Consider the following 13,760-nt stretch of genomic DNA (forward strand, 5'->3'; position numbering starts at 1 on the left):
ACTTTGGCCAGCTGTTTGCCGCTGTACATTCTTAAATATTGGAGGCGCAAGTACCACTCCATACAAGTGGTTACTTCGTGGAATGTGCACTAAGTCCATGAACAATATTGTTTTCAACAACGTATCGACCGTCAGGCTGTCTATCTCTTCGAATATTGAAGACGGCAAGGGGTTTTTATCCGTCTTCTTACGGTTAGATGCGAAAGAGTGGGAGATGGCAGCTAATTCGGATTTTTTTCCAAGAAGCCTTCGTGACATAGTCATGCCATTCCAAACACGAGAACACAATTAAGGCTTTTTTGGTTACCATAGTAGGTACTGAATTTTATTGTACAATAGCTATTGTATTCTTACTGAAGGATATACGTGTTTAAATAAAGCATGTATGTATGTATTTATGTATGTATGTATGTATGTAAAATTTGAATTTTGGCCAATTGAAGTACTCCTACCCTCACTTTACTGTTTCAAGTGTCATGCTAAAGAGTTTCGATGCAAGGGTATTTCGCGAGAAACAGTACTATCCCGAGGAAATTCGATGGCCTTACACCAAGCACTCAAGAAGGTAACAAGAAGCAATAAAGTAAAAGAAGACTACTTAAAAATGTGTCCCACTGCTCCCTTCGTGAAAAAGAACTACGTGCATCGAATGTTTTAATTAACGCAACACGATTACGACTGGGATACCGGTCGTAAAAACTAACCGATTTGAAACCGGGTTCACAGATGAGAATACTGCGCGTTCAGCTGAGAAACGATGCTCCTTGCCCAACTGGAACTCCATTTCGACATGTCTAGGCTATGCAGTTCAAGATACTGTTGCCAAGAATTGCAATTGGAACGCCCGTGTTTTACAGCGTTCTGCACTGGCGTGCATCAAAATGCTGCAGATCCACGTTGAGCTCAAAAAGGCTGATGGTCAACCCCAATAAAACGTAAGCCGAATGTCTATTGGAAAAAATGACCTTGCTTGTATTCTAAACAAAAATGTCAGTCTGCTGTCCTTCCCTTGAAGGAAACGTGATATCTCCGTGGAAAAAAATGGCTAGTCGTGGCTTCTCACCACACGTCCTTTCTCGAAAGCCCTGGCCAAACTATCGAACAAAGTTGGATTTTACATGCAACATTGTTGGATGTAAATGTTGAGGTAGTGGCAAAACACTATCCAACATTGCTTCACGAAACTTGTTCAATATGACGTTAACACTGAAACGAAAACCGCTCTTAGCGCTTGTGTTACTGGAGCTATTTGAGGATGGAAATGACGGATTCAAACGAGGAAAATCCCAAAAATGGTTAAGAGAACATGTAGAAAAGGATATGTTGACTGCAAGATACATCTGCCTTTGGCATATGATGAGAATGAGCTCGGATCAATTTGCAGAAATTTAAAATGCTATTGAACCAGAAATCTCTAAACAGAGTGATAGTGATTGAGGGGACTAAAAGTGCCCCAAAGACATGGCCTTGCTTCATACTTGCTGATCAAGGTTTCTGGATGTTGCATTCATCAACTTCCAAGACGTCCCCTTGATCCTTGTCTCCATCTTTGTTGTAAATAGTACAAGAAGCCTAGGCTTGAAAATAATATATCGATTCGTGATTGGCTAGCAGCGCGAACGTGACTCCATTCGGGACACAACATTTGTTGGAAGAATGGCCAAACACTGCAACATTGTTGCGTCGAGCAGAATTGTTGGTCGCACTGTTTGACCAACATCTTCCAACATGGGTGGCCAAACGGTCAAACAAGGTTGGATAAAGCAAAGTTGGAGCGTTGAATCCAACTTTGTTCGATAGTTTTGCCAGGGCTTAAGGAATGATCCATCTCAACACAACGCATGAATGGCCAGCTGTATCATGATCATCCAAAGAGAGTGACGTCAAACAGGATGCTTCCACTGATGGAAGCCTCGCCCTATGAAATCTGAAGCCTTTCTTTTGAACAGATCCAGCTCTCCTCTTTTACCCTAAAAAGACAAAGAACATAATGGAAAACGTCTTAATGGCATATTCGCAGTTGCAGTGGATCGAGCAGAAAAACTTAAGCTTCAATCGTATCCAATCGTTTCAGTCTCACCGTGTAAACAGGAAAAAGATCCCATTATATCGCCATTTTTTAAAATGTGCATATACAAATAGTTTTCGTTACTGCAAAAGTAACATTCATAACCGCGATGGTCAAATTTCCGGGCGACTATCTTAGCCTACTGTTGACTTCTCCTGAGTCTAACAGTTTTAAAAACTTATCCTCTGCGCCAAATTTTCATTAACGTTCATATTTAGCATCCTGCAACACAGCTAATATTGCATTCTTGCTATCAAACAGTGTTGCTCTTAAAATGGCATAACGTGATGATACACAAGAGTAATAAATCTCACTAGAGTAGACAAGCGCGTCATAGCATGAAAACAAAAAGAGAAAGAAAGCTCGGGAAAAAAATGGCAGCCAAGATTGCGCAAGTACTCGCGGATTTAAGTGTACCGAGAAGAACAAATCACTTACATTAACCAATACAATGGCCGTGACCCAGTCCTTGTCTCTCTCCAAGCTAAGATCCGAGGGTCGTTTATGTGAGAGTGGGTTTGATGCACAACTGATTAAGAACTCTCTTGACAAGCTTCTTTCAATTGGTGTTCCTTGCTTGTCGTTCACGTTATCTACAATTTAATGTTTAAAGATCCAACAATTTAATCATTGTCATGTGCAAAAGCGTTCCTTGATGGACGGTAAGCAACTTTTGAGGAAAGAAAAACAAAACCAACATTGCCCTGTTTGCAAGGGTTTACCGCTGGGTTGAGTTGGCTATCTCCCTTGGGATCTGGTCCAAGTCGTCAAATCGGATTCATTTCCGCACAGAAGATAGGTGCTAAGAAACAAATACGTTATCCAAGGTTCGTGCCAGAAATTGCGTTTTCAAGGAGTCTTTGCAAGAAGATTTCAAAGCCATACATCGTGTTTCAGTGAAATCGCCTACCCTGATATTCCTTCCCACGTCCTGCAAGCGAGTTAATTGCACGCACGGGCATTTTAGCTTTTGGTTTTAATGTTTCCTCATTTTTGAAATTTCTCTTTAACTAAGCATGATGCAATCTCAAAACTTTTTACCCAAGGAAAAATTCAAGGAGTTCTCAAGCAATTTTCCACAAAATTGTTTTTTTTCAAGGGCCTTTCTAGCGCCCTTGAAGTCCAAATTAAATTCCAGGGCTTTTCAAGGACTTTAAGGAGTAGCACGAACATGCGTTTCAAGTCTAACTATCTCTCTGCCTGTACTCATCTGGTCAAACTCTGAGATATTTGGTTCATTGCAGAGGGACTGGAAACGAGAGTTTGGCCATGGCAACATCTTCTGCGCCTTACCTGATGAACATTACAAGTGCCAAGTTTCAACAACACCCATCCAATACTTTCAGAGATATTCTCAATTTCGGGGTTTATTACAGGCATGTGCACAGTTTGTGACGTCATCAATTTTTTAACAAACACTTGAATATCTTGGAAACGAGAGAAGATATTCCAACGTACAAAACACCATTCGTCATCATTTTTAAAGGTCTTTAAAATAAGCAAAAGACATTTTTTAATTCATAGGCACTTAAAAAGAAGTTCTCATCACAATCACTAAGGGGCAAAATTGAAGATCCGCGGGTAATTAGCCAATATAAAAAATATCATAATACTCTTTGCGTAAGCACTGTTTTTATTTGCTCTTGGAACTTATAACAGGCCCCAAGAGAATCTGGAAACTATGCTTATGCAAAATTTTAGAGGGACAAACGAAGAACATTATGGTATTTTTTATATTGGCTAATACTCGTATTGTATAACAGTACTTCCTGATGTGACTGCATTTGCATCAGTCCCGTAAAGATTGGGCATATCACGTTGTGTAAAACGTAAGGATGTGTCGCGTGTGATAACATTAGTGAAGGTATTATGCAAAAACCAGTCACGATACCTGTTTGACTGAACCGTCTGGGCCTTTCGTCTAACGCCGCAAATAGCCTGATGCCTCTTTCGATGTCCTCTTCACCAAATTCTTGTTGACTTATACTTGTCATATCCGGATCGTCCGAGTGCTTGAGCCGTACATAAGGTAAAATGCAATTTAACAGAGTTAACAACAAGGAGTCGTTGCGGTCAGTTGTTGTCAGTGGTTTTGTTATATTTGCGTATGCGTCGAATTCCTTGTGGCTTATTTATCCGTGTGGCGCAAAGTACATGTAGGAGCTTTTTGTGTGGAGCGTTTAGCGGTTTTTCCTCTCCCTCCCCCCATCTACCTTCCACTGTTTATCAGTGTGAGGGGTGCCTATCTCCTCTGCTGCGTTGGGGCTCATGGCTGGGTTGTCAGGTTTTGCCAACCACGGGTACAGTCTCCATCTGGGAGCTGGCTGCCAATAGTGGAAGCTCCAGGATGTCTCGGGCACCCAACGTTCACTTAGTGGCGTAGATGTTAAACAAGTAATTTTATCATTGTGCTAACTTTAGTGCGAGTTAGAAGTTTCAATTTATCTTATTTAACCACGCGCGGAAAAAAAGGTATTGTATGTCGACCACACTCACTTCCAGGTATTTACACTTAATGTTTGGTTTGATTTTGGCCCCCAAAACCAATGCCAAACGAATTTTGCGTTCACTGAAGTCACTCAATGTGGAATTGCAGTCTGGAGTTCACGTGCTCGTGTCCTGCTCGCACTATCAACTGAAGTTGTTCTCAACAGTCCCAGTTCAACTTCTTGGATGCGCTGGTAATACAGCCCAATGGGTAGTCTCCGGACAGTTGGCATTCCTAAAGATGTGTTGCATTGGTTTCAATAGACCTTTCTGCAGATACGGCGGCCATTTTGATTTCTATTGTTTCAAATAACTATTATGGGATGCCCAGGGGGCAAATGTATATTAATTTGCCCAACGAGCATCCCATAATGTCTTTTGAAACAATAGAAATCAAAATCGCCGCCGCATACGGTAAAAAGGTCTATTATTTGATTCGTTGGCCCTGAAAATCTGTTGAGGGGAGTGGTTAATTAAGTACACATTAATTATTTTTTCTTTGTGCACTACATTGTACTATACCACAACGCAAAGGAAAACATTTGCCAGGAGCCTTCCCCGTTCTTAGGAGCCAGTAACAGCATCAAGATACTCACCATGACGTTAATCTTAGCCAGCTGCTGCTTGGCATGACGGACACAGCTGCTGTGCTCTGATATGAAAAGCTGTGCATCTGGTGAAAATTCAAAACATTCACGATTAATGGTCATTACACTTTTTTTCCAAATACGACTCCTAGTGGTCAAACAGTCAGAAAGCCAGTCAGGCTTTTGTGATCCTGCGATCCAAGTCATCCTACCAGTCGGTTGGTTTCCCTGGTAAAGACCCTCTTTCTTGCACTGAGGACAGATCTCGGTTGTTGCATAAAGGGCTTGGTAGCATGATGTGCAAACGTAATTATCGCGTCTACATGGCGAAGGAAGTTATTGCAAACAAAGGAGTTTGGTCGTTTCGCTTCATCACCGCTGCTCACCTCATTAATTAAACTGGCGTGGATCTAGAATTAAGCGAGGTGAATTGGCGAGTCTTCAGTAGGCTGCATAGCTAGCGATCCCGCGCGCAAGAACGTCATTAAGGAACTTAGGGAACGACAACGCGACGGCAACCAGAACGTCACAAATTTGCATATTTAGTAGGAAAAAAGAATAGCTTTAAATGTCCTGCACGTGCGTTTTTCACTTTTGTCCATTTCTTTGCCGTCGCCTGCAAAACAGCAACGTGAAATAGCCAAATTTGAGGTTTTATGAAGGGCGTTAGCACTTCAGAGGATATAATTTTTCATTTTCTCCCCTACATTAAGCGCCGTTCCGACCAGTGTAATTCTTTAGGAACTACCGAACCCTTGTCGTATTGAAAAGGTTAAAATAGTCAAGAAGTGATTACAATAACGCGAATTTATATTTCGAGATGACGTTCTCGTTGCTGTGGCCGTTGCTTAAGTTCTCTATTAGGGAGTTTAAGAAACGACGACGGCTACGGCTACGACTACGACAACGCCACAAAAAAATAATATGATTGGTTAAAAGAGGAGAAAGAATCGTGCTGTACGTGCGGCACGCATTTTATTGCCATACTCCGCATAACAACAGCGTGAAATCACCGGCATGTGCTAAAGCTAGGAACACCGGAACATCCCGAGCCACCGGAACATCACGGAACACCCAAAATAATAAAGACCAACAACAACAAAAAAAAGTTATTATTAAAAATAGAATTAAAAAATGCACTTTCGTTTTCTGCTGACCAGGGCCCGGTTGTTAAAGCTAACCTTGGATTAGGACCTAACCGAAATTTTCATCTCGGTCGTTGAGAAGGTTTTTTAAAATCAAATTTTATGCCAAAGGTAAACTTTCATTCCAGTGAAAACTTTAGGGTGAAAATCTTTTGGAAATGTTTTTACAGTAGGGTAACTAAACTGGACTCAAATTCTACCCAAACCTAGAATTAGCTAAATCGTGCTTTGAACAACTGAGCCCAGAACGTAGTTATAGATCGTCATCTTGGTAGTGTCTCCCAACACGTCTGCCTTGCAGAATCTACAAATAAAGGTGACCTTTTGATAAGCTCATTAAACAACTTTACCGAACCTTAAGAACAAGACATACAATTAAAGTGAAAACTCATAAAAAAAAAAATGCTAACTTTCGGGATAAGTAATATGCAAGTACTTTAATACGGCAGTTTGCGCTTTCCACGTTTACAGCTTGGCAATTTGTCACGGGAAACTTTACACGCTTTTAGAAAGCTCCTTGTCTGAGTTGCTACCTGACAGACAAAAAAATCACCAAGGATTTAGTTGATCTCAGCCAGATTGCATTTGTAAATGACTTGATTGTACTTCACTCACCGTTCTCCATTTTGGGTAGCGATCTGTATCGACGTTCTCGGGTCAGCAGAAAACCAAAGCGCTTTTTTAATTGAATTTTTAACAGTAAAATATTTTTTTGTTGGTCTGTATTATTTTGGGTGTTACGTGATGTTCCGTTGTTCCTTCTTTTAGCACATGCCGAAATCACCAAATTTGAGGTTTTAAGGACAACGTGAGCGTACAAATGCGAATCTTTCATTCTATATTTTTACTCTAAAACCGCTCTTACAAAATAAATTGCAGGATAATTCGCCCACATTGTACGAAGTGAACGAGATGAAATAACCGCGAAAGACTTAGGATTGTGCAAAGCTACATTTTGAAGTGACTTCAAAGTGAAACAGTTTATTGATGATGTGTCAGTCAATCCACTACGCAATGCAGTGTGACAGTAGCTTGGATTCCATGCAATGTGTTAACATTATATTGCGCTGACTTATGGGAGCATTCATTTAAGTAATGGTCCGGCTAAGAAGCAGGCAGCCCAGCGGCAAAAGTACTTAGAAGCTGCGAAATATTAATTTTTAATTTCACTCCAATCGAGGCATCTGATTGGCTAATATCGGAAAATGTCGAAAAAAGATGAGAAAAAAATGAAAAAGCCTTTCTCTTTCCCCATGCCCTTGATCTCTGTCTCTCGGCCAAATTTGGGCATTGTTCTATGCGCCAATCAAATGGCGCATAGAATCTTGACGATATTTACAAACATAGTTTTTGAAGGCATAATGATTTGTTCTACGAAACAGAATCTAATTTTTTTAGACGGCAAGTCGATTACATTTTTCATTGAAATTCAAATTTCGCGCTTTTAGCTGCTTACACCAATGGGAACAGCCGAACTTAATTTGATTAAAAATGTTGGCACATTTTAACTAACCGACGCTATTGCCGCGGGCTATTGTTTTTCTGCCTGCTTTTTAGCCGGACCATTACTTAAAACGAATTGTGCCGCGCCAGATAGGAATCAAAGGGGGCTTGGAGCCAGCTCTTTCATTTCATGGCTAATAAGCATAATATTCTTTGCCTTAATGATGAAAAATTGGTATAGTTTAGCCTGGCTAATTCAACAGTTTGAAATAGCCGAGGTTAAGTTCAAATATTTTATTTTTGAGCAATTGCGTGATAAGGAAATAGCGTTATCGCTGATAGGGATTGTAAATTCCCGAGGGTGGGTGAGCAGGAGGCAGGAGTGGTGGTGATAAGGCAACTAATCCCCTTTGTGGGATAGGGGGGACAGGCATTATTTGCAGTCATACAGTGGACCTCTGTTGCTATACACAGCAAAATGTTACAAACCATCTTTAATTAATTGCCCTTGACATAAATGTTGGGAATACTGAGTGTGTGCTTTTGGCTGTAGGATTTTTGGATGGTTTGGGGAAGTAACATTGGCTATGATTGGTCAAAGGTTGAGAATTGATAATTATAATGATTTATTATGGGTTTAATTATAAGGATTTATAGCTGCATGACAACGCTATGTAGCAGTCCTTATTTAAAAAGTAGAAAATTACATTTCTTTCTGAGGGTTGCCAAAAAGTACTAAAAAGTTACTATATCATTATTATGATTGTAATGATAAATTGTTACTATTAGTAATAACTAGGATACGTTACTTTATTAAATGAAAGGCATTACAATTGAACCCACTGTGAACTCGGAAAAAGCCGAACCCCAGATGGGATTCAAACCCACGACCCTCGAGATCTGATCCGTGATCTAGAACGGAAGCTAGAGTAGCTCAGTGCTTAGACTTGAATACTGTTGACCAACGCTGTTTAAAATGGATGTTTAAGCTTAGCACTAATTGTGACGCTGTTTACGACCAATAGTACTCACTTGAAATAGTATTTTTGGAGTAGTCCGTCGGGGTAGTCTGTGGACCGGGAGTAAGTGTTTCGGGTCACCCGTTCTGTTCGACTGAGCCTCAAGTCTGGATCGAAACTGGAGGTCAAAAAATGTTTTACGTAGTGAGACTATCTTGGCCGCTATTATTGATGTGTGGGTCGTATGTTGAAGAGCTCCAAAGGAAACCACAATAATAATGCAATGATTTAGGTACTTACCGATACGAACGAAAAGAAACTTACTCTTGGTCTGCCTCCTGCACTCTTTAGCGTGTGTAACAAAAACGGTTTAGCTTATCCCTAGAGGCGCAAACATTTCGGGTTCCCAAACCATATCGCGATTTTCAGAGGTTGCGAAATTCTGACTTGATGTGAAAATTTATTTACTACACCACACAAACATTTTCTTATTCTTTGCACTTGCTTATTGCAGCGAAATCGAAGTTTATTTAGACTTTTATTAAACCGAAGCGTGGAGGGGTGATAAGGACACTTTCACTTCTGTCTACGATCCACAATTTCCGTCCACAAACTTCCGTCCACATTTTGCAACCTCACGATACTCATTCATTGCTTGCGCATGAATGAGCTAAAAACCACCCCGCGATGGAATGCGGCCAACAGTTTGTTAAACAATAAAAATTGTAGTTACGATTATTTCATTAAATTTCTGGGCCTCGTTGGATATTGTAGATAAAATCATTTAAGCAAATTGCTTCGCCTCATAAGTAGACTGCGAGCAGTCTCTCTTTTTCTCTAGAGTCTTTGAAACGAACGCGTGCGCCACCTGCCACTTCAACACAGTGCTGAAGAAACCCGTTGGCTGTATTCACAATGGAATTCACCTGCACGTTGGTAATATCTCTAGGGTATAATGAAAGCCTTACTCCGTTCTTTAGAACTTGCACTAAAGGTTTTGACCCAGAAAAAGTTAACTTCGTGAAATGCTGTTGAACCTCAAAGATGTTGGGAGATTAGGAGAAAAGTGGATCTGCGAAACGGCAAGAAAGGGTGTACCCTGACTTGAGAAGCAACCTAGTGAGTTACGTATAGCCTGCGTTGTTAGCGTTCCCGTGCAAAAATATCATTCTGCCTTCTGACCGCTCGAAATTGAGGCGAGAGGCTGAGGGAACAGCTCGTCCCAATTCTTGTCCATAGACTAAGTAAGTGTGTTCGGGCTTATTCAGAAAAAAAGTTTGACCGGTTCAGAATCTGAAATTTACCGGCAGTATTATTTACTTAAGTGAAGATATTATGCTCGCAGTTATGAACTCAATTTTAACAATTGCGGAGAGAAGCCTGAAATATTCAGGACTTCAACGGGGTTTGAACCCGTGACCTCGCGATACCGGTGCGACGCTCTAACCAACTGAGCTGTGAAGCCACTGACGTTGAGAACTTGTCATTTGTGGGTTCTAATGTTCCCGCGATGAAGGAATCAACGAATGAAATGATATAAGAAATGAATCATATATCATTGACTAGCTGTTACTGTTGAAGTTAATCATGCTATCGAGAATTATCTTGGCCGTGTTATCGGCTTTAGCGCCCAAGACAACCTGGGGTCTTGATAACTCACAGGTAAATACACCGGGTTATTATGCAAGAAACTACACCTGAGACCAATGAGCTTCTTTGTTTATAAATGTAGTCATGGCAGAACCATTCAAGTGCTTTTCAGCGTGACCTCACCTTCGTACATACACTTGTGGTGTCATATCTACAGTGTAGGCATTACACCACATATGCATAAAGACGATTGTTCGGCTGTAGGTATGACGTAACCGAACGGAGTGCCAGCAAGAATTAGCTGTATGCTTGTAGCCAATTAGAATTGAGATATCGACATCACGGCTTAATAATCTTTGTCAAGCAATTTTTATCAAACAAATAATAAACAAATGACGGTAGTGGTGACATGCGTCCGTGAGAAAGATGATGTAGAACCTACTTGGCAAAATTGAATCATTGTAAGCCTATGTTGTCAGTCTAATAATACTTGTCAAAATATTTGAAATTGCCTGTAAATCAATGATGCAGCAAATGATGGTAGTGTTGAAATGTGCCCGTGGGAAAGACGAGACGTGTTTCCTTATTTGGCAAAAAGACCGATGATTAGCATTCCAGGCCAAGATTCGAAAAACACGAGGAGGATGCTCTACTCATTGAATTAAAAGGTATGACAAACTATCAATAATCGTCGTAATTAAACATAGCAATGAAAAACGTTGCCCACCTTTTGTTTTGTATTTTCCTTTGGCTCTTTTTTCAACTTTCAACTGAAATGGGCTGCCCCTGACCTTCTCGCCTTCTATCGTTACGGACACACTGAATTCTCCTGCATCGTCGAGTTTATACTTTACTTCATAGCAGCCGTTTTTTGAGTCTGCTATCCTGGGTTTCATGACTTCTCCGGTCCGCAGTGACTGGATGTCTACTTCCACTTGGTCATTTTCATTGTAAGTTGTTTCACCTTGCCAGTCTTTCGTGATGATCATGAAAGTGCAATCGTCGCCTTGTAACCCTTCCGACAACCCCTTGCCTCGAGCAATGGACATCGAAGGATCGGTGTTGGAGAAAATTATCTTCCCCAGCTCCTTTTCCAACATGGACAATTTATTTCCGACATACTTTACAGCCGACACATTCATCTCAATGGGGCGATTGAATTCCGAGGAAGACAGAAAATCTTCAAACCTTCGCTCAAGTGTTTCTTCAACATTCAAAATCTCTGGCAGATTATTACGCCCTAAAATGTCTCTGCCAAACTCCAAGCTGCTATTTATTCCCTTAAGTGTTCCGCTCAAGTTTGTCATTTGGGACGAAATTTCATTTTCAAAGCTTTCTTTAGCCTTGAGTAATTCTTTTGACATTGCCTCTTCATGTCTGCGAATCAAACTTATGCAGTGTTCAGCGACGAGATTAACTTCAATCGCCAGCTGAATCGCCGCTTGATCAAAGCTGTGACCAACCTTTTCTCGTCTTTTTTCTAAGATTTCTTTCCGTTCCTGCAAGCGACGGCCAACTGCTTCAACGTCTTGCATTCTTTTTGTAATTTGAGATTTCTTCTGGTCGAGTCCATGGTCAAAAGAGATAAATTTGTGTTCACGATGCTCCAACAAAGCGCAATCGCGACATATGCAAATTTTACATTTGTCGCAGTAATACCTCAGTTCATCGTTGTGCTTTTTACAAATGTTTGCTCGCCGAGCGAGATCTTGGACATCGTTTGATTTGAACCTTGAAATCTCTTTTACACTGTGGCCTTTAAAAATCTTTCCTTTTGCATGAAGACTAGCACAGTCGTCGCACAAGAAGCAGTTGCAATCAGCACAATAAAATTTCAAAGCAATTCTTCCGTCGCAGATCCCACATTGCGGTGAATCTTCGTTTTCCAGTTGTCCACTGTAAGCCTCCACAATTTCCACCAACTGCTTGCAGAACAGGTTGGATGGAAGCTTGTTTATGTCGTTGTTATCACAATGGGTGATGTGACGGCATGTAGGACAACTCAAGTCTCCATAGCGGTGCTGTCTCAGCCACCGTTCCAAGCAGTTCTTGCAAAAAGTATGAAGACATTTCAATATTTTTGGTTCGTAAACCTCACTGAATTGTTCCTGGCAAACAGAACATTCAAGTTCTTTCTTAATATCGTCGAAAAAGTTCTTACTACAAGCCATGAATTTACCGAAAACAATGCAGGGAAATATTATTTCTCGGAAAAGCGGAAATCACTTGATGTCACTAGTACTGAGGCCTTCTCGTTTAATAGGATACTTAGAGGCTTGGGTACGCAGCATTATTTGCATATGGTAATGACCGGCGCTTGTCAAATTATACTTTAAAATTAGTAGATCACTCCTGCTCCTCTATAGTCAACATTTAAAAATAATTGAAACAAACAAACAAACAAACAAGCAAAAGAAAATTATTGAGCTAAAACTTTCGTCTCACATCTGACATAGTACCCAGCAGGGTAGCCATACACGGTACAAATTTCCGCATCCATTTCGCATTTGAATTGAGAATATATTGTGCGATGCGGAATTTTTTATATGGTCATGTGAAAAACGAGAGAGATTCAAGTGGATGCAATGGATACGAGATCCACACTCTTCTGACTGGGATGTTGATCTAGCCAGTTGGAGTGTCAAATGATTAGCTGAACAGGAAACTAAACGCGTTCACAGTAACGTCATTTAGCTCGCCTAAGAGAAATTCCCAAACTTATTTTGTCTCTCGGAAGCCCACGGACGAACCCACCACTTTTGCTTTTTCCTCTTCTTTTTTGATGTCGTGACCAGCTTGCAGCAAGAAGGCTATGGCGGCCCCAAAAACAAAATGCTTAATCAGTCAAAACGGCGCCATGTTTTCAACACTTGTCAAGGAAAACGTGCTAGTGTAAACGAGAGTTAAAGATGCACGGTATGCTGGCTTGTAAGCAAAGTGCTGAAATTAAACAGAAGATTAGAACAGAAGCTTGCAGCCCTCTCTGTTTTTCAGTCTTCTGGTTCGTTTTCGATTCTTTGATGCTTCTTTTATCCGTTTATATATAGTTTATCGCATTTCGGTGAAATGCAAATATTAAATTGAAAGCTGTCAGGCTGAACTTAAGTGGTGAATGGTCAAGATTCCGTTAAATCGGAGTATTCCGATTGAAAAGAAGGCATATGGCATCTACGAAAGTAACTCACATGTCGTATATCTCGATGGTCTCTCATCCAGATACCAACCATGCCCGACAAGGATTAAGTTCTGTGAACTTAGTGATAGCATCTCAAAGGACGACCGGCGAATCAAGCGGTTAGTTAATACCCGGGTTAATATTGCCAACCGTCAAGCTGAATTTGGCGATTCACAAGTCTTTCTCGTGTAAAGTACTTTAGTCACACGAAAAGGAGAACTGCTAACCACGGCCCTTCACGCTTCAACTTTTTGTGGAAAAGATGTCGAAGTGAACTCGGAAATATCTTTTCCTTTTGCGTTCGCT

General features: G+C 40.8%; 1 protein-coding gene across 1 annotated transcript; it reads right to left on the reverse strand.

Moving 5' to 3' along the window:
* Positions 1-306: 306 nt before the first annotated feature.
* LOC137991272 (E3 ubiquitin-protein ligase TRIM71-like) lies at positions 307-12,490 on the reverse strand. The gene is made up of 5 exons (XM_068836387.1): positions 11,007-12,490; positions 5,152-5,228; positions 3,960-4,080; positions 2,507-2,661; positions 307-1,970 (listed from the first exon to the last, which is right to left on the reverse strand). The coding sequence occupies exons 1-5, from the start codon at positions 12,448-12,450 to the stop codon at positions 1,884-1,886; spliced, it is 1,884 nt and encodes a 627-aa protein (XP_068692488.1). The 5' UTR covers positions 12,451-12,490; the 3' UTR covers positions 307-1,883.
* Positions 12,491-13,760: the final 1,270 nt, after the last annotated feature.

This window comes from Montipora foliosa, chromosome 1, assembly GCF_036669935.1.
Source record: "Montipora foliosa isolate CH-2021 chromosome 1, ASM3666993v2, whole genome shotgun sequence".
NCBI lineage: Eukaryota > Metazoa > Cnidaria > Anthozoa > Scleractinia > Acroporidae > Montipora > Montipora foliosa.

Coding starts and splice junctions, on each gene's coding strand:
- LOC137991272 (XM_068836387.1), bottom strand. CDS start 12,450: ATGGCTTGTAGTAAGAACTTTTTCGACGATATTAAGAAAGAACTTGAA. Junction 5,229..11,006: donor AGGAAAATACAAAACAAAAG/GTGGGCAACGTT, acceptor AATTTTCACCAG/ATGCACAGCTTTTCATATCA. Junction 4,081..5,151: donor TGGCTAAGATTAACGTCATG/GTGAGTATCTTG, acceptor GTACGGCTCAAG/CACTCGGACGATCCGGATAT.